Source organism: Phalacrocorax aristotelis, chromosome 23 (genome assembly GCF_949628215.1).
Source record: "Phalacrocorax aristotelis chromosome 23, bGulAri2.1, whole genome shotgun sequence".
Lineage (NCBI taxonomy): Eukaryota > Metazoa > Chordata > Aves > Suliformes > Phalacrocoracidae > Phalacrocorax > Phalacrocorax aristotelis.
The window spans coordinates 7,515,768-7,531,619 of NC_134298.1; the positions used below are offsets into that span (position 1 = coordinate 7,515,768).

Consider the following 15,852-nt stretch of genomic DNA (forward strand, 5'->3'; position numbering starts at 1 on the left):
CCGCCGAGCCGCTCTGCCCGGGGGCTGGCAGGGCTTCAGCCCGATCCCCGGGGGGCCGGGTCTGTCCGTCCCCTCCCTCCGCGGGCGGAGCCCGGTCCCGACGCTCGGCCCGCCCGGGGCCGCCCCGCGGCCCCCCCTCCCCGCCGCCGCGCACCGCCGCCGCGCACCGGCCGGGCTCCGCCGGGGGGGCGGTCCCAGGCCCGCGGCGCGTTCCGGGGCGGCGGCGGCGGCGGCGGCGGCGGCTTCCGGCGGGGCCATGCCGCCCTTCGGCTCGGGGCTGCTGGTGCTGACGGCGCCGCTGGCCGCGCTGCCCCGGCGGGCGGCGGCGGCGCTGGCGGCGGCGGCGGGGGTGGTGGCGGGGCCGCTGTACGTGCACCTGCAGCCGGGGCTGCGCCTGGCCGCCCCCGCGCCGCGCCCCGCCGCGCCGCCCGCCTGCCCCGCGCTGCTCCGCGCCCTGGCCGCGCTCTACGCGGCGGCGGCGGCGCAGCGGGGCCTGGACCTGCGCGTCCTGCTGGGCCCCGGCCGCCTGGCCCGGCCGCCCCGCGTCCTGCTGGCCGCCGCCGCCGAGGCGCCGGGGCCGCCGGGGCCGGTGGAGCTCGGCCTGCAGCACCTGGCCGCCGCCGCCTACGGCTGCCCGCCGCGCCTGCCCGCCCTGCTGCTGGGCGGCGCCGAGGACGGCGCGGGGGGCGCCGAGGAGGACCCCGAGGAAGACGCCGAGGAGGACCCCGGTGCGGCGCTTCCCGACTTCTCCGACGTGGCGGTCGGCGGCACCTTCGACCGCCTCCACGGCGCCCACCGCTTCCTGCTCAGCGCCTGCTGCCTCCTGGCCCAGCGGCGGCTGCTGGCCGGGGTGGCCGACGGCGACCTGCTCCGCCGTGAGTCCCGGGGCGGCCGGTACCGTGCTGGGACGGGGGCGGCCGGCCCTGCTGCCGGTATGGGGTCGAGGGGTCACCCGGTGCTGAGCGGGACACGGCGACGAGAAGGGGCCGGTGCCGCGGCCGGCACTCTGGGGGGCCCCGTGGTGCGTGGGGTCCCAGCAGCCGGGCACCCAAAGCGCCCGGGCGGCGCTGTCCGGGCAGGGTGACAGTGGGGACCCAGCGTCCCATCCGCGCCAGCGAGCGAGGCATGCAGGTGCGGAGCTGAGGGTACAGCAGGGGCAAGGGGAGCCAGAGGAGGCAGCCTCCCAAAGTCGCGGACGGCTTCTGTCTCTGTCTCCCAGTCTTCCTTTTCTGTCACGCTCTGCAGCTGCTCCGGGAGCTGCACGTTGTTAAACACATTCTCTTGCCCAGCAGACAAGGTTCTGATGGAGCTGATCGAGCCGTACGAGCTGCGAGCAGCGAAGCTGCGCGAGTTCCTGGAGGATGTGAAGCCTTCGCTGCATTACGACATCGTGCCTCTGGCCGACCCCTACGGCCCCTCGGTCACGGACCCTGACCTGCAGTGCTTGGTGGTCAGCGAGGAGACCCGCAGGGGAGGGGAGGCCGTGAACAAGAAGAGACTTGAAAACGTAATGCCTGCACAGGGGCCCGGTGGGCTGCCCCTTCCTGTCCTCTCGCCCCTGCCTGCCGCTGCCTGCAGGCAAATCGGGTCTTGGTGAGCAGCCGCGGCTGTTCGGTGCCCCAGTGTGCCGCGGCCCGGGCTTGAGGGCAGAATGCCAGTGCACGCGTCTGATGGCACCCTGCAGATGGGCGCTTTGCGGGGAGCTGCCCCTGGCCGCCTGTGCCGCAAGGGTGGTGCAGCAGCCTCTGCATGCGGTGCTGCCAGCCCCACGCACGTGGAGAGTCGGGGTCGGATGGGCAGCTCTGCGGGCTCCCTTCCCTCTTGGCTGCCGGGAGCATGTCCCTTGTGGGGACAGAGATGCAGCATGGGGATGTTGGGGGTGGCTGTGGCCTCGTTTGTGCTGCTTCGTTCAGGCCTTGACCTCCCGCTGAGCCCCCTTGCCTCTGCTGCGTCCCTGCAGCTGCTGGGGCTGACAGCCCTCGGGGCTCTCTTTTCTTGGCAGGGGCTCCCCGAGCTGGCTCTCTATGAGATCCTGTTGATGAAGGACCCCGACCACAGTCAGAACGAGGAGGAGAAGATCAGCTCCTCCAGCCTCCGGCAGAGGCTGCTGGGGACGCTGCTGCGGCCCCCGCGGGTGAGGGGGCTGCTTGGAGAGCCATGGGCTACGATGGGTGCAGTGTGCCCGGGAGGAGGGGTGGCGGCCTCAGGAGCTGAAGAGTCAGCTCATCCCCTGGCTGCAGGGGGACAAGTTTCAGAGGCCTGCCTGGCTGCTGCCTGTACTGAGCCCCGGCAGGAGCCAGCTCCTGCTCTGCAGGGCCAGGACCTTTCATGCCAGTCTCCAGTCTGGGGGGTTGGGATCCTTCTCCAGCAGAGCTCGCATCCTCCATCTGCTGGCAACAGCTTTCCTTCTTCCCTTAGCAAGACCCTGCCTTGCCTTCACGCCCGTACGTGATCGGCCTGACTGGAGGAACCGGGAGTGGGAAAACCTCTATCGCCAAACTCCTGGGGCACCTGGGAGCATTCCTCATCGACGCCGACAAGCTGGGCCACACTGTCTATGTCCCCGGTCGCCCTGCCTACGAGCAGGTGGTGGCGGCCTTTGGGGCAGGTAGACCCACCAGGCTGCGGGGAAGACTGGGAGGAGGAAGAGGAGGGAGGGGTGTGCCATCATCCTAGCGTCCCTGGGAGCCATCCTGGGCTGCGCTCTCCCCCCCGCCCCATGGGTTTTGGGCTCCACACCACCCAGATGGGGCTCTGTAGCTGATTCGGTGATGGTTGGGGCCCGAATCAGGCAAACCACTGCTTTCCCCAAGTCTTGCGTGGCCCATGTCAGAGATACTGTCAACTGGCTGGTGTGGAAGGCTAAACTGGGCTGCATTCGTCTCGGAAAAGCTCTTCCCTATCCTTTTCTGGAGTAAGGTGATGAGCTGCCAGGTCAGGTCCTACAGCTCCTTTCCAGGTCCCTCTGAGAACCCTGGGCTGAAATCCTTTCACTCTGACCTAGGCTTGCCGCAGGGAATTGGGTTGGATTCATTCATCCCAAGCCTGTTCTGCTTCTGTCTTGCAGAAATCTTGAATGAAGATGGGACGATTAACAGGAAAGTCCTCGGGGCCAAAGTGTTTGGAAACCAGGTAAGAGCAGCACAGGACTGTCAATATTTAATCTTGCGTGCGGGGAAGCTCTTCATCTGTGCTGAGGCTTTTTATTTTTCAGCCCTTTGAGCTGATGATGCCTTCCTGACTGTAATTTCTGGCAGTGACGTATGGGCAGGACAGGACACAGAGATCCTGTCTCTGTAGCCGAGTCAGCAGCTGTGCTGGACACGCTCCCTTGCCCCACCTGGCAGCTGCTGCTGCCTCCCCCTCCCCATCCCTGTCCCCTCTGTCCCATGCTTGTCCTTCACCCAGTGCAGAGCCACAGCCCTGACGTACGGGGAGGCGGTGCTCGCTGACCCTTGCGTGGCTTGGGCTCACACCCAGCGGGGCTCGGTGACGCAGCAGCCAAACCTGACCCTCTGTGCCTGGCTTTGTTGGCCAGGCCAGTGCTCAGCTTTTTGCTCACATCCTGTGGGCTGCCCCAGCCCAAGTGTGAAGGGAGCTTGAGGGGTACCCCTGAGATGGACTGGTCTCGCGTGGGTGCTGCTGCGTGGGGAGCTTGCTGTGCTGCAGGGTGGGTCTTTGCAAGGCACCTCTTGCAGCAGAGACCGAGGTTCTGCTGTGCCTGGCAGGGCAAGGAAAATAATAGGGAAAAGAGCCTTGACCCCATCGACACCAGGGCATGGGAGCCTTAGAAGTTTTTCTTCCTTGCGCTTAGTGAGCAGGCGACGGGCCAGGTCCATCGCCTGTGCTTTAGCAGGTTCTTTCTGGGTGCCCTCTGTGACTGCTGCTGCTACAAGCAATCCCCTTGTTGGCTGCCCAGGGGTTCTGAGGGCAAGTAACCAAATCCCACTGCGGTCCTTTCTAGGAGCGGATGAAGAGCCTCACGGACATTGTGTGGCCTGAGATGGCCCGGATGGTCAAGGAGCAGGTTGGGGAAGCACATGCTCAAGGTAACTGGAGCGGCTCCCATTGCAGCACAAAGGTGGGAGTTGGGTGCGTGGTCTTGTGCAGCACACTGCGACGCAGAGCCCCCAGGAATCTGCTGCTTTTGGCAGCACCATGAGTATTTTCCGTGCTTGGAGTCCCCTTGTCTCTGCGGGGCAGCTTGCTGGGGGTTTTCCCTAGCACGTCTCTGAGCAAACCCCTCCTCTCAGCTGGGCTAGGCTTACCTCAAGCTTCCTACTCTGAAGGGGGCTGGAGGTTACTTTCTCATTCCCATGTGACTTCAAGTTCGGTTTTGGTGTCGTGCTCCAGCAGTGAGTGTGGTGTGTATTCCTTCTGGGAGCAGAATTTTTCCAGCTCTTGGGAGCTGCTGTTGGTAGCTCAGTAGGCATTTGGCTAAAGGCGTTGGCTTGCCATGCCTGGGAGACCTGCAATCCCAGGTACGCCCTTTAAGCAAACACAGCCTCTGCCTGGTGCTCTCTTTTCCACATGAGGTTCTTTGGCTCAGCAGTAAAGCATCTGTGCTGCCAGTTTGCAGGAAGGCGTGACTCTGTGAGCGTAAGTGGGCTGGCTGGGGTGTTCCCCGAGGAGCAGTCGTGCTGCATTGTGATTGCCAGGTAATGAGGAACGGCCTCATTCCATAGGAAAGGCCGTGTGCGTGCTGGACGCTGCCGTGCTGCTGGAGGCTGGCTGGCAAGACATGGTCCATGAGGTGTGGACGGCCATCATCCCGGAGGAGGAGGTGGGCGATGCCCCTTGGCCTGTCCCTTGCTGCTGGGGCTGGTTCGTGGCTTCCTGTCCGAGTGCCTGAGTGTCCCCTCTGGTCCTGCCAGGCTGTGAAGCGCATCATGGCCAGGGACGGGCTGAGCGAGGAGGCTGCTCGCAGACGGCTGCAGAGCCAGATGACCAACAGTCAAAGGGTGGAGCAGTCGCAGGTGGTGCTGTGCACACTCTGGGAGGTGGATGTCACCCGCAAGCAGGTGAGCCCTGGGCTGGCTGCAGCACTGGGATCTCTCTTGGGTGGCGTAGGGGCAGGTGGGTGACTGTAATGGGGACCAGGGGGCTCAGCACTGTGCCTGGGTCATGCATGGTATGCCTGGGTATGCTGCTCACCGTCGCAATGCTTCTGGGCATGGCCAAGAGGGACGAATTTGGGAATGTAAATGCAGCAGGGAAGGGACAGGGGACATGGGACACTCGTGTGAAGCTCCTGCCCCTGCCTGTGCCATGGTGCCGCTCGCCTCGTCCCTGGCTTGGCCATGGCCTCTGAGGTGCTGCCCCATGGGGGTTCTCTGGCAGGTGGAGAAGGCCTGGGTCCTCCTGCAGCAGCGCCTGAGCCAGGAGAAGAGCCTGTGAGGGGGTCGTGCTCCTCTTGACCGTCACACTCCGACCCTGCGGATCCCACACTGGTGGGATGGGAGGCGAGGGTCCATGTCCTGGCATCACATGCTGTCAGTGAGCCGGCCATGCCAGGGAGGAGCACAGCATGGGGGCTGAACTCATCCGCCACGGCCAGCCCCACGGAGGGGCCGGGGATGTCCTGCTGTCCCCTGGGGAGAGGGGGGACATGGTGATGGCTCCTCGGGCCAAAGGGCTGAGCCTGTGCTGGTGCCTGGACCTCCTATATGACAGTAAAGAGGCTTCTCCCTCTCTGTGTGTCTGTGTGCTGGTCCTGCCCCTATACCCCCCAGCCTGCCCCCGGCCCTCCCCTGCCTGAGCCTCTGCCTGCCCCTGCCTCGTTCCTGCTGTGGGGCATCGTCCGGGCTCTGGGGGATGCGGGGGGCTGGGGTGGGTGCCGTCCCCGCCTTGTCTCCTCCTCCCCGGCTGCCGCCGGCAGCGGGGCCGCACCCCCCCAGGGCACCCGGTGCTGCCGGGGATACCCACGGCCAGGGCCCCATCCGGGGCCGCCAAGGCCGTCCTGTGGGCGGGGGGGCGGAGCGGCCGGTCGTCCCGTCCCCCCGTCGTCCCCCCCCCCCGCCCCTCCCGATGTCACTGGAAGCACAAGACCGTCCCGCCCCGGTACCGGCGGGGCAGAGCCGAGCCATGGCCGGGCGCGGGCGGACGCTGCTTGGGGCGCTGCGGGCGACGGCGGACGGCGGGGCCGCCTCCCGGTGAGACGGCGCGGGGGTGGTGGGGCCGGTGGACCGGGCCGGGGTCGGTGCGCGGTGGAGCCGGCTCCCTGACCCCCCTCGCCCCTCCAGGTGTCTCGGCATCCCCCGTTCCCCGCCGGTGCAGCCAGCGCGGCCGTTCCTGATCCCGGCGGGCACCGGCCCCAGCGGGCACCGGGAGCGGCGGGTCCTGGGGTGAGTCCTCCCACCGACCTGGGTCCCGGCCCCGCGGGGGCACCAGCCGGGCTTTGCAGCCCCCGGCCCTGACCCCTACCCTGGCCCAGGTACTCGGCAGAGCAGATGTACGAGCTGGTGGCCAACGTTGGGGAGTACCGGCTCTTCGTGCCCTGGTGCAGCCGGTCGGCCGTGCTCTCCCGCCGCGGGCAGGTGTTGCAGGCAGAGCTCGAGGTTGGCTTTCCACCGCTCCTGGAGCGCTACATCTCCGAGGTCTTCCTGGGCTCCCGGTGGATCCGGGTAGGCAGGGCAGGACTGGGTTGCTGGTGTCCCACTGGGGTCATAGTGTCGGGCTGTGTCTGAGGAGCTGGAGACCCCAACAGCTCCGTGAGGTGGAGACCTCGGGGGATGTGGGGTGCTGGGACCATCCCAGCCTTCAGACCTGTGGGCCAGGGCTGGGCCCCACACGGTTCGGGAGCAGAGCAGCCTCCTGAGCGGCACGGGGTCTCCGTGCTGCAGGCCGTCAGCCGGGACTGCTGCCTCTTCAGGCACCTGGAGACCCTGTGGCAGTTTGGGCCAGGGCTGCCCGGACGGACAGACACCTGCTTGCTGGACTTCTCGGTGAGTGCCTCACCCTGCCTGGGGTCTGCCGGGGCAGGCAGGGCTGCAGGCAGCACCTGTGGCTGCCCTGCTGTTGGGGGGCTCCCCGCCTGCCTGCTGCGACCCCCCACTACTGCGCTGCTCCCTGCCAGGTCTCCTTCGAGTTCAGGTCGGCGCTGCACTCCCGGCTGGCCAGCCTGTTTCTGGACGAGGTGGTGAAGCAGATGGTGTCAGCCTTCGAGGGCCGGGCACAGGCACTATTCGGGCCACAGGCAGCTGCCCGTCCCTGCCCGCGCCAACGGGCAGCGCACCGGGCCTGAGGACCCCGGCTGTGGCGGGTGACGCTCCTCGACCCCGGTGTCGGCTGGACTCCGCCGTCAGCCCCACTCGGGGCCTCACCCTATTTATGTCTATTTAACCCACTCAAAAGATAATTTATTTTTCCAACCCCGTTTCTGCTCCGTGCTGCTGACGCCAGGACCCGCTGCCCCGCGGGGACTCCGCGCCCGCCTGGGGTGCGACGGCCCGGCAATAAACGTGCCTCGGCTTCGCCCCCCAACGCCTCACCGGCAGCAGCTCCGCGGCGGGGCAGTGCGGGGCGGCCGCTGCGGGGGAGGCGGGGCCGGGCGGTGCTTTGGGGCTGGTGCAGGGAAGGCGGGGCCGGCCGGTGCGGGGAAGACGGGGCCGGTAGGTGCGGGGCCGGACGGTGCGGGGTCGGTGCGGGGCGGCGGGACCGGCAGCCCCCCCTCCGGGACCTTCTGCCCGCCCGCGGTAGGACACCGGGGCCCCCCGGCTCGCAGTGGCGGGGCCGGGATCCCCGCGGGCGGCGGACTCTGACCCGGTCCCGGCGCTCCTGCGTCACCCTGACGTCGGGGCGGTTACGGAGGCGCCGGGCATTGGCCGGGCGCGGGGCGGTGGCGGCGCGGGCGCCCCCTGGCGGCGCGGGGCGGTGGCGGCGCGGGCGCCCCCTGGCGGCGCGGGGCGGTGGCGGCGCGGGCGCCCCCTGGCGGCGCGGGGCGGTGGCGGCGCGGGGCGGTGGCGGCGCGGGGCGGTGGCGGCGCGGGCGCCCCCTGGCGGCGCGGGGCGCCCCTCCCCGCGTTTCGCGTCGTCCCCCGCGGCGGTCACATGACCGGGGCGGGCGGAAGATGGCGGAGCCGCCCGGCGCCGCCGCCGAGGACTCGTGGGGGAAGGTGGGTCCCTTCGCCGGGGCCGGGAGCGGGGCCGGGCCGGATGGGCGCCGCTCAGGGCGCTCCGGGCCCGGGGCTGCGGGCGGGGGCGCCGGGCCGGGGCGGCAGCGGCGGGGCCGAGGGCGAGCGGGGCGGGCACCGGGTGGAGGGTGAAGGGTCGGGGAGAGCCCGAGGGGCAGAGGCCAAAGGCGACTGAGCGCGCGGGGCCCGCAGCTGGCGGGGCGGGGGGTGCTGTTTGGGCGGCCCGAGCTCCCGGGTACCGGGGGGGCTCCGGGGGGGCCCGGGCCGGGGCGCGGGGGCCGCCGTTCGCTGCCCCCGCCCAGCTGACGTCTCTCCTCCCGCCCGCCGCGGCTCCGCCGGCCCCGCGCAAGGTGGACGCAGCCTACAGCGACAATGGCCTGGACTCGGGTAGGTGCCCGGCAGCCCCCGGCCCCGGGACGCCCCCGCGCAGCCACGGCAGCCGCTTGCCGTAAGCCTGACGGTGACGGGGGGCTGCCTGGCGACCCGCCCTCCCCTCCCCTCCTCACCCCCTCAGCGCCTGGTCGCAGGCCCTGGGTTTGTCACTTACCCTGTGACACCTCTTCTTCCAGCGCTCTTTATGGAGAACGCCAGGAAGGGGAGCATAGTGTCACGAGCCAACAGCATCGGCTCCACCAGTGCCTCCTCTGTCCCCAACACAGGTAGGCCCGTGGGGTTTGTTCTCTGTGGGTCCTTCTGCTCACTGGGGTGCCCGGCACGTAGCAGGGCTTCCAGCTCTCGCCCTGCGCTGCGGCTGCCTCTCTTCCCGGCTGGGCAGGGTTCCCACCCCTGGGTGGGGGGACGGTGGCGGGGAACAGCATCGGGCTGTCGCGGTTTCCAGCAGCGTTTGGAGCAGGGAATCGGTCAGGTTGTGGCAGCTTCCCAAGGGAGCTGCGGGCGTCTTCCTCCTGCCCAGCTCCACGGGAAAGGGAGAGGGTTGGCAGGGCCTCTCAGAGTGTCTGCCGGAGCTGACTGCTGCCCCGGGGGCACGGGGCTGTCCTGGGCCTGGCCGTGGTGGCCTGCAGGGCAGCAGGACGGGGGGAGCCCAGCTGGCACCTCAACCTGTCATCCCCTCCGTGTGCCTCTGTGCCCCATGCTTTGGAGCTCACCAGTCGGGCTTCTTCACACTCATGCAAGTTCTCTCCGCGCAGATGATGAGGACAGTGATTATCACCAGGAGGCCTACAAGGAGTCGTACAAGGACCGGCGCAGGCGGGCGCACACCCAGGCGGAGCAGAAGAGGCGATACGCCATCAAGGTAACCGAGAGGCTGCCTGTGCTGTCAGAGCGCAGCGACCTGCTGGTTCCCAGGGCCCTGCGGCACCCGACACCCTGCTCTTTTCAGCACCTTCCCCTTTATTTTGCTGCTCAGTCTACCCTCTCCAGAAGCAAGTGAGCTGGCAGCCACCTTGGCTCTGGCTGGTTGCGTGGTGGGGGTTGGGATTTGATATTGTTTGAAACAACCAGCCTCACACCACTGAACTCCAAATACACGCATTGCGGCTCTGCTTCCCCACAGAAAGGCTACGATGACTTGCAGGCCATCGTCCCCACCTGTGAGCAGCAGGATTTCTCCATAGGCTTCCAGAAGCCGAGCAAGGCCATCGTTCTCCAGAAAAGTGAGTCCTGAGGGTGGGGAGAGGGAAAGGCATGCTATCACACCTTGCTAGAGCCATGCAGCATGGAGGTTCAGCACTTTGGGACCTTCTGGTGTGACGATGCTCTGGGGGAGCCCAGGTGCTGGCCACCTCCAGCCACCCACCTCCCCAAGGAGGACCAGGGCAGCTGGGAGCTGATGCTGCCCAGGCTCGGGCACCTTCTGTGTGCTCTCAAATCCTCACTCTGTATTTTCATGCTCAGCCATTGACTACATCCAGTTCCTGCACAAGGAAAAGAAGAAGCAAGAGGAGGAAGTTTCTACCCTCAGGAAAGACGTGATGGCTTTGAAGATCATGAAAGTGTAAGGGAAGAGCTGTGGGTTGCTGCCCGCTTGTCCCTGCTGTTTTCCCCCCCTGTCCTTTCAAGGCTCCGTGGATGCACTCTGATTTGCAGACAGCCTGGTACCTGGAGTACCAAGTCTGTCCCTGCCTGCTGTCATCGTTTCTCCTCCTGCGGCTCGATAGTGTGGGTCTGTCTTGAGTCAGTTGGTGGAGTTTAGTATGAAGGTGGATCTGGGTCAGAACTTGAATCTGCTCCCAGAGTCAGGAGAGGCTGCAGCTTCCCAGTGTTTGTTTACTTGCAGGACCTTCCGCAATCTCTTGTCCTCCCCATCCCTGCAGCCGCTCTCAATGGCCAGTGACAGGCAGCGAGCTCTGTCCCCGCAGCTGGGCGGAAGCTGGGGGTGGGAGGCCTCACTCTGCTGCTGAACATGTTTCAGGAACTACGAGCAGATTGTGAAAGCTCATCAGGACAACCCGAACGAGGGGAAGGACCAGGTCTCTGACGAGGTGAAGTTCAATGTTTTCCAAGGCATTATGGATTCCCTGTTCCAGTCCTTTAACGCCTCCGTCTCAGTAACGAGTTTTCAGGAGCTCTCTGCTTGTGTCTTCAGCTGGATTGAGGAGCACTGCAAGCCCCAGGTAAGCGGGAGCTGCTGCGATGGCAGAGGGAAATGGGGCAGAGGCCATTGCACACACCTGCGCCCAGCTGGAGCGCAGGGCTGGGTTCGCTCTCCCCTCCTCTGGGGCTTCCAACAGGGCAGCACGTGACCGGTGCTGGGCAGGGGCATAGTGGGGATGGGAGACAGTGCCTGAGCTCCGGCCTCTTCCCCTCCAGCTGCTGGACTGGGTGAAATAGGGTTCAGAAGGGAAGTCCTGCTTGGTCCCCGTTGCTCCCTCAGGACACCTAAAGGTTTTCTGGGAATTAAGAAGCCTCTGAGGGGGGCAGGCACTCAGGTGGGGCCGGGTCCCTGCCTTGCTGCAGCTGCCTGAGAACCTGCGGCCCAGGAGCAGAGGCGGGAGCGTTTCCCATACAGGTGCGGTGGTGTTTGGCACCACGTGTGCCAGCTCCAGCGCCATGACCGGAGGAGCTGCCTGTGGCACGTGGCCTAGGCTCTTGTGGGAGCAGCTCACGAGGGACGGGCTGTTCTGCCACTGGAACAACTGACTGTGTCTCCTCTCTGCCCCAGACGCTGCGGGACATTGTGATCGGGGTCCTGCACCAACTGAAGAGTCAGCTCTACTGAGGCTTCCCCGTGCAGTGCCAGCGGCTCCAGGGCTGCTGCTGCCTCTGCGCCCGTGGGGACAGGGCATCTCCTGCCTGGGGGCCTGGGCTGTCTCCCTTGGGGCTGTTCTTAAAGATTCTCTGAATTATTTATTGTATTAACTACGAAACCAAAACGAGGCTGTGCAGCCACCTCTGCTCCACAGGTACTGTCACAGTCAATGTTACCAAATATTTGTAGGGACTTAGCAAAGGTGGGGGGGAAAAAGTGTGTGTTGAGTAGAGGTCGTTTAAGGTGCCAGAGAGTCCTTAGCTTAGGCAGGCACGGCGGGTTTGCCTGTGCCACTGACTCTCTGCTGTGGAGCAGATCTGCTCCGTAACCTCAGGCCGCTGATACAACCCCTTCTGACCCCAGGGGAGGGGGAATGAAACAAGAACGCATGCCAAGAGCTGTTGGTTTCTAGTAAAACAGACTAGAAATAGGCTTATCCTGTAAATGTGGGCTTTCTCATACCTCCCTCTGAAGCAGATCTTACAGGGCAGGCTTCTCAAGTTGTGTAGATGCTTTGGGGAAGCCTGGCAGAGCTGGCTGAGGGACGGGCCCATCGCTGCCAGGGAGATGTTTACGTGGCGCAGCCACAATCTCCTCGGTGCAGAGCTGGCGGCATCCGCTGGGGACATGCTAAAACCTGACCTCTTCCACTGTAGCCATAGTTCCCCTGACAGGGAGACAGGTGCGAGCTTTCTGGCAGGCTTTTCCTGCTTGCACGGGTGAGTGCTGAGACGTGCCTGGCTTCATCTGGCTGTGCGTTTTAATGTGGCCGTACTGAACAGGAAGGTAGTTCAGTAGTTGTAGCACAGTGCTGCCACGGGCTCTCGCCGCACTGCCTTAGCCCTTCCCTATAGATCCATACGTACACATAAGCAGCCTTGATTTGCTTTGCTTTTTGTTTTTATAAATCACTGAAATCACCCTGACGTAGTGTCAGTGTCAGCTTTGCAGACAGATGCTCTCTGGGACACTTCTTAACCTGTCATGTCCTGTTGCTGTCAGCAGTTGGTCGTGGCTCTGGCCAGCGCTTTGCAGCGTGGTGTAGCCACTGCCCAAGCGATGGTTATTCACCGCCCAGAGCGATTGTACCGGGGCTCCTCCAGCGCGGTGACACCGGCAGCAGGAGTTCTCTGTACTCATGTTCACGCTCCCGCCCCACGGGTAGTGGGTATTTATTTTTACACTGTTTTTCCACTGGTGATGAGGTAGTACTCGGCTCCAGATCATGTAGTTTGAACGCTGCAGCATGAGAATGTTTAAGCTTCTACCCTCCCCATGCCCCGAGAACCCATTCTGGGGTGGGGGTGGGGTGTGATTTTTATACAGAATTATTCTTCAAACCTGCCTTCGGGTGCCCTTTTCAATGCAATGGGAGCCCTGGGGTGAACCACATCACCAATAAAACACGCACAGGGTCAGCTGTGTCTTGCCTGGAAAATGTTGCTTTGTGATGAAGAAGACCCTCTCTCGTGGGCGAGCAGGTTACGGTTAGGGCTCTGCGGCTGAACAAGGGGCACAGACTGACCCCCTGGAGCTGCTCTACCAGAAGCTGCCTCTTGCCTTGGGAGGAGGACATGGAGTTTTACAGACCTCACATGTGAAAGCAACGTATTTTTCTATTGTGAAAAGTAATTAAATAAATTTTGCTGAATGTTCTAATGATTTTTCTGCTTTGATTTCTGTTGTGGAGTTTCTGGTGCCTTCCCCTAGAGCTGACCAGAGACAGGCAGGCACTTTCTGGGAGCCCAGCCCAGCTGTTGTGACTCAAGTTACCCTCTCCTGGCTCTTGCCTTCCCCACCCCTCAGGGCTGCTGAGACCGTGAGCCCAAAGCCTGCCCTGACACCCTCTGAACAGAGAAAAAAGCCACAGCAAAGCACTGCTGAAAGAAAAGCGTGGGGTTTAATGGACCATATTCTCCGTATCAATCACTCGTACTGGGGGCAGTGGCTGAAACACACATAGAGCGTTGCAGCCACAAGGCACTCGCTTCCTCTTCTTACTGGAAAACCAGGGACTCTACAACAGAGTACTTACACCTTCCCCTACACAGTCCCATGAGGATGCCTGCCCGCGGCCCCAAAGGGCAGGAAGAAATAACATTCCCTCTGCAAGTGAGACTGAGAGGGCTCAGTGCCAAGTCACTCCCTCCAGCCACCCTTCCAGCTGCAAAGCATTTTAGAACAAACGCATAGAAATATACAGGACCAGCCCAAGCCCTGCAAAAAGAGGAGCATGAAAAAAAAACCCAAATAACCCAACAGCTGAGTTTCAGGAGCAGCTCCTTCCCCTCCCCGGGGCACAGACTCCCTCAGCGCCTCACAGATCTGCCGGCAGCGTGATGTTATGGTCCTCATCTGTCTCTATCCCAACCTCCTCCTGTACAACACAGAGTGTCAGAGCAGAGTGGTGGCTGCGGCCCAGCAGCACAGGCAGAGCTACTGCCACCACCCAGGGGCATGGGGATGAGCCCAGGCTGGGAGCACTTACAAAGAATTGCTTCTTGCTTTTGGGGTACCCCTCCAGAATGGCCTCCAGCAGCTCGGTCGCCTGGTGAGAAGGGGCACCGTGAGGGCTGCAGGGTGGCCGTGCTCAGCTGCCAGCACCACGCAGCCCCACTACAGCGCTCGGGGACTGTCCCCTGCAGCGGTGTCACAAGCTCAGGTGACAGCATGGGAGCAGCCACCTCCAAGGCACGGAGAGTCTGCTTTGTCTCCCGAGGACATGCAGAGCTCTGCAGTGACACAGCTTTTTCCCAGGGGATTACTTTGGTACCCGCTTACTGCCCCAAACCCACACAGCCGCTGCTCCACAGCTACAGCTTTCGCCTGAGTCTCCTCACTCAGCAGCGGGAAGGCACTTGGCTCGAACAGGTGCTGCTGCCTGAGCTGCTCAACAGACCCCACATCCCCCTCAGGGTGCCAGCGTCACCCATTGTCTTCCCAGGACTGTCACCAACCCCGCCGCAGCGCTGCCCACCCACCCCGCTCAATGGCACGACTGTTACCATTCTCTTCCTCCTCCGCCACTCCTTGCAGTACAGCTTCTGCTCGCTACAGACCTGCAAACAGCAAGACAAAACGAGAAACAGCCATGCAGCAGCTGCCTGAGGCAGAAGCGCGTGGTGGACCAAGGATACACCAGCAGCCCCAGCTACGGACAGGGGGTTATTTAAAAGCACAAGTGGCTCACAAAGCCCCTGCGGGTTGTGAAACTGATCACCTGAGACAGGGAAATGATGAATTAACCAAGTGGTGGGTGACTGCCCAAAGCAAAGGTTTACAGGGAAGAGGCAGCTCAGGCTTTTCCTAAAGACACCCTGAGTATCATCACCACTGCACACAGAGCTGAGGCTCGCAAAGAGGCTCCACGGAGCAGTCCAGGTCCCACACAAGCCCCTGCCTCTGTTGTACCGGTGTCAGTTGGACTGGGGACCAGGTAACCCGGCTGAGGGTATGGTACAATTGGCCCAGCCCTGGCAGCTCTTTACCTTCTCTTTCTCTTCTGGGGTCACGTGGTTGGTGGCAGACTTAATCCTCTCCAGTTTGTCTGTGTAACTTGCACAGTCCTTCCTCAACTCCTCAACCTCTCTGGCCATCTCAGGGGTTGTCATGGAGCTGTTCAGGTCCTTCAGCTCTGGGAGGGAGGCACCGTTCACCGGCAAGGCCAACGGTCTGGCAGCCAGGGCACAGCTGCCCATGCCTACGGGCCCCCCAGCTGCTCCTGGTGCAGCAGGGGGCTGGCCGGGCGGGCAGGGAACACTCACCTGCCTCCATCTGCCGGCAGCTCTGCTGCAGCGCCTGCACTTTGGTGGAAAGCGTGCCGATCTCCCCATCCAGGCCGCGGAGCTCCGCATCGCTGGCGGCTGGGAGCTGCTCCTGCGGCGAGGCGGTGGGTCAGCGCAGGGGGGGGCAGCGGGGATGGTGCCCGCGGCCGGGGCTCACCTGGTCGGCGAAGTAGATCTTCTGCTTCCCGTAGGCCTTCTCACGGACACGGCCCTGCTGCGCCAGCTGCTCCAGCGCCTTCACCACGGCCTGCGGGACACGCGCCGTCAGCCGGGCCCCGCGCCCCGGCGCGCCCCGCGCCCCCCGCCCGGCCCCGCTCACCGCCTTGCCCAGCCCGTGCTCCCGCTGCAGGTTCCCGAAGGCGTCCTGGGCGCTGTACGGCCGGTTCTGCTCGCGCAGATACCGCAGCAGGACGGCGGCGGCGCCTCCTGCGGGACAGCGCACCGATCACCGCGCCCGCCGGGGCCGCCTCGGGAGGGCGGGGACCGGCGGGGTCCGCCCTGCGCTCACTCACCGCCCGCCGCGGGGCCCTCACGGCCTTTGCTCATCCTCCGCTCTCCGCTCCCGGCCGGCGGCAGCGACGCACTTCCGGCGCGCCTCTCCGCTCTCCACCAATCGGGGAGAAACGAAGACCGTCGCACTCCGATTGGCGGCGGAGTCGAAGCCACGCCCCAAGGAGCTTGGGCTGGGCTCGGCCCTGCGGCGGCAGCAGCGCCCCCCCGCGGGC

The 15,852-nt window shown here is 64.6% G+C and overlaps 4 protein-coding genes across 5 annotated transcripts; 3 read left to right on the forward strand and 1 right to left on the reverse strand.

Moving 5' to 3' along the window:
* Nucleotides 1-167: 167 nt before the first annotated feature.
* COASY (Coenzyme A synthase) lies at nucleotides 168-5,691 on the forward strand. Its single transcript, XM_075117040.1, has 9 exons — nucleotides 168-875; nucleotides 1,293-1,507; nucleotides 2,003-2,134; nucleotides 2,419-2,608; nucleotides 3,068-3,132; nucleotides 3,965-4,049; nucleotides 4,686-4,783; nucleotides 4,875-5,021; nucleotides 5,341-5,691. The coding sequence occupies exons 1-9, from the start codon at nucleotides 257-259 to the stop codon at nucleotides 5,395-5,397; spliced, it is 1,608 nt and encodes a 535-aa protein (XP_074973141.1). The 5' UTR covers nucleotides 168-256; the 3' UTR covers nucleotides 5,398-5,691.
* Nucleotides 5,678-7,370, forward strand: LOC142067982 (coenzyme Q-binding protein COQ10 homolog B, mitochondrial-like). The gene is made up of 5 exons (XM_075117047.1): nucleotides 5,678-6,152; nucleotides 6,243-6,344; nucleotides 6,434-6,623; nucleotides 6,843-6,944; nucleotides 7,076-7,370. Exons 1-5 carry the CDS (start codon nucleotides 5,815-5,817, stop codon nucleotides 7,241-7,243), a joined length of 900 nt encoding a protein of 299 aa, XP_074973148.1. The 5' UTR covers nucleotides 5,678-5,814; the 3' UTR covers nucleotides 7,244-7,370.
* A 647-nt stretch (nucleotides 7,371-8,017) lies between these two features.
* Nucleotides 8,018-13,001, forward strand: MLX (MAX dimerization protein MLX). 2 transcript variants are annotated; one of them, XM_075117044.1, is made up of 8 exons: nucleotides 8,018-8,113; nucleotides 8,482-8,518; nucleotides 8,701-8,790; nucleotides 9,280-9,386; nucleotides 9,648-9,747; nucleotides 9,989-10,088; nucleotides 10,506-10,707; nucleotides 11,256-13,001. In XM_075117044.1, exons 1-8 carry the CDS (start codon nucleotides 8,069-8,071, stop codon nucleotides 11,310-11,312), a joined length of 738 nt encoding a protein of 245 aa, XP_074973145.1. In that variant the 5' UTR covers nucleotides 8,018-8,068; the 3' UTR covers nucleotides 11,313-13,001. The 2 variants fall into 2 exon arrangements, with proteins under 2 accessions (XP_074973145.1, XP_074973146.1); XM_075117045.1 differs by lacking the exon at nucleotides 8,482-8,518 and having other exon boundaries at nucleotides 8,036-8,113.
* Nucleotides 13,002-13,223: 222 nt separating this feature from the next.
* PSMC3IP (PSMC3 interacting protein) lies at nucleotides 13,224-15,783 on the reverse strand. The gene is made up of 8 exons (XM_075117043.1): nucleotides 15,640-15,783; nucleotides 15,447-15,553; nucleotides 15,285-15,374; nucleotides 15,107-15,218; nucleotides 14,831-14,976; nucleotides 14,348-14,401; nucleotides 13,831-13,890; nucleotides 13,224-13,719 (listed from the first exon to the last, which is right to left on the reverse strand). The coding sequence occupies exons 1-8, from the start codon at nucleotides 15,671-15,673 to the stop codon at nucleotides 13,660-13,662; spliced, it is 663 nt and encodes a 220-aa protein (XP_074973144.1). The 5' UTR covers nucleotides 15,674-15,783; the 3' UTR covers nucleotides 13,224-13,659.
* Nucleotides 15,784-15,852: the final 69 nt, after the last annotated feature.

What these genes read in the sequence shown, in the direction of transcription:
- COASY (XM_075117040.1), top strand. Translation starts at nt 257, where the DNA reads ATGCCGCCCTTCGGCTCGGGGCTGCTGGTGCTGACGGCGCCGCTGGCC. An exon ending in GGTGGCGGCCTTTGGGGCAG is followed by an intron (nt 2,609 to 3,067) that starts GTAGACCCACCA and finishes TCTGTCTTGCAG; the next exon opens with AAATCTTGAATGAAGATGGG. An exon ending in TGGGGAAGCACATGCTCAAG is followed by an intron (nt 4,050 to 4,685) that starts GTAACTGGAGCG and finishes CTCATTCCATAG; the next exon opens with GAAAGGCCGTGTGCGTGCTG.
- MLX (XM_075117044.1), top strand. Translation starts at nt 8,069, where the DNA reads ATGGCGGAGCCGCCCGGCGCCGCCGCCGAGGACTCGTGGGGGAAG. An exon ending in GGCCATCGTTCTCCAGAAAA is followed by an intron (nt 9,748 to 9,988) that starts GTGAGTCCTGAG and finishes TTTCATGCTCAG; the next exon opens with CCATTGACTACATCCAGTTC. An exon ending in AGGAGCACTGCAAGCCCCAG is followed by an intron (nt 10,708 to 11,255) that starts GTAAGCGGGAGC and finishes TCTCTGCCCCAG; the next exon opens with ACGCTGCGGGACATTGTGAT.
- LOC142067982 (XM_075117047.1), top strand. Translation starts at nt 5,815, where the DNA reads ATGCGGGGGGCTGGGGTGGGTGCCGTCCCCGCCTTGTCTCCTCCTCCC. An exon ending in GACGGCGGGGCCGCCTCCCG is followed by an intron (nt 6,153 to 6,242) that starts GTGAGACGGCGC and finishes TCGCCCCTCCAG; the next exon opens with GTGTCTCGGCATCCCCCGTT. An exon ending in CGGGAGCGGCGGGTCCTGGG is followed by an intron (nt 6,345 to 6,433) that starts GTGAGTCCTCCC and finishes ACCCTGGCCCAG; the next exon opens with GTACTCGGCAGAGCAGATGT.
- PSMC3IP (XM_075117043.1), bottom strand. Translation starts at nt 15,673, where the DNA reads ATGAGCAAAGGCCGTGAGGGCCCCGCGGCGGGCG. An exon ending in TGAGGGCCCCGCGGCGGGCG is followed by an intron (nt 15,554 to 15,639) that starts GTGAGTGAGCGC and finishes GCTGTCCCGCAG; the next exon opens with GAGGCGCCGCCGCCGTCCTG. An exon ending in AGATCTACTTCGCCGACCAG is followed by an intron (nt 15,219 to 15,284) that starts GTGAGCCCCGGC and finishes GCCTCGCCGCAG; the next exon opens with GAGCAGCTCCCAGCCGCCAG.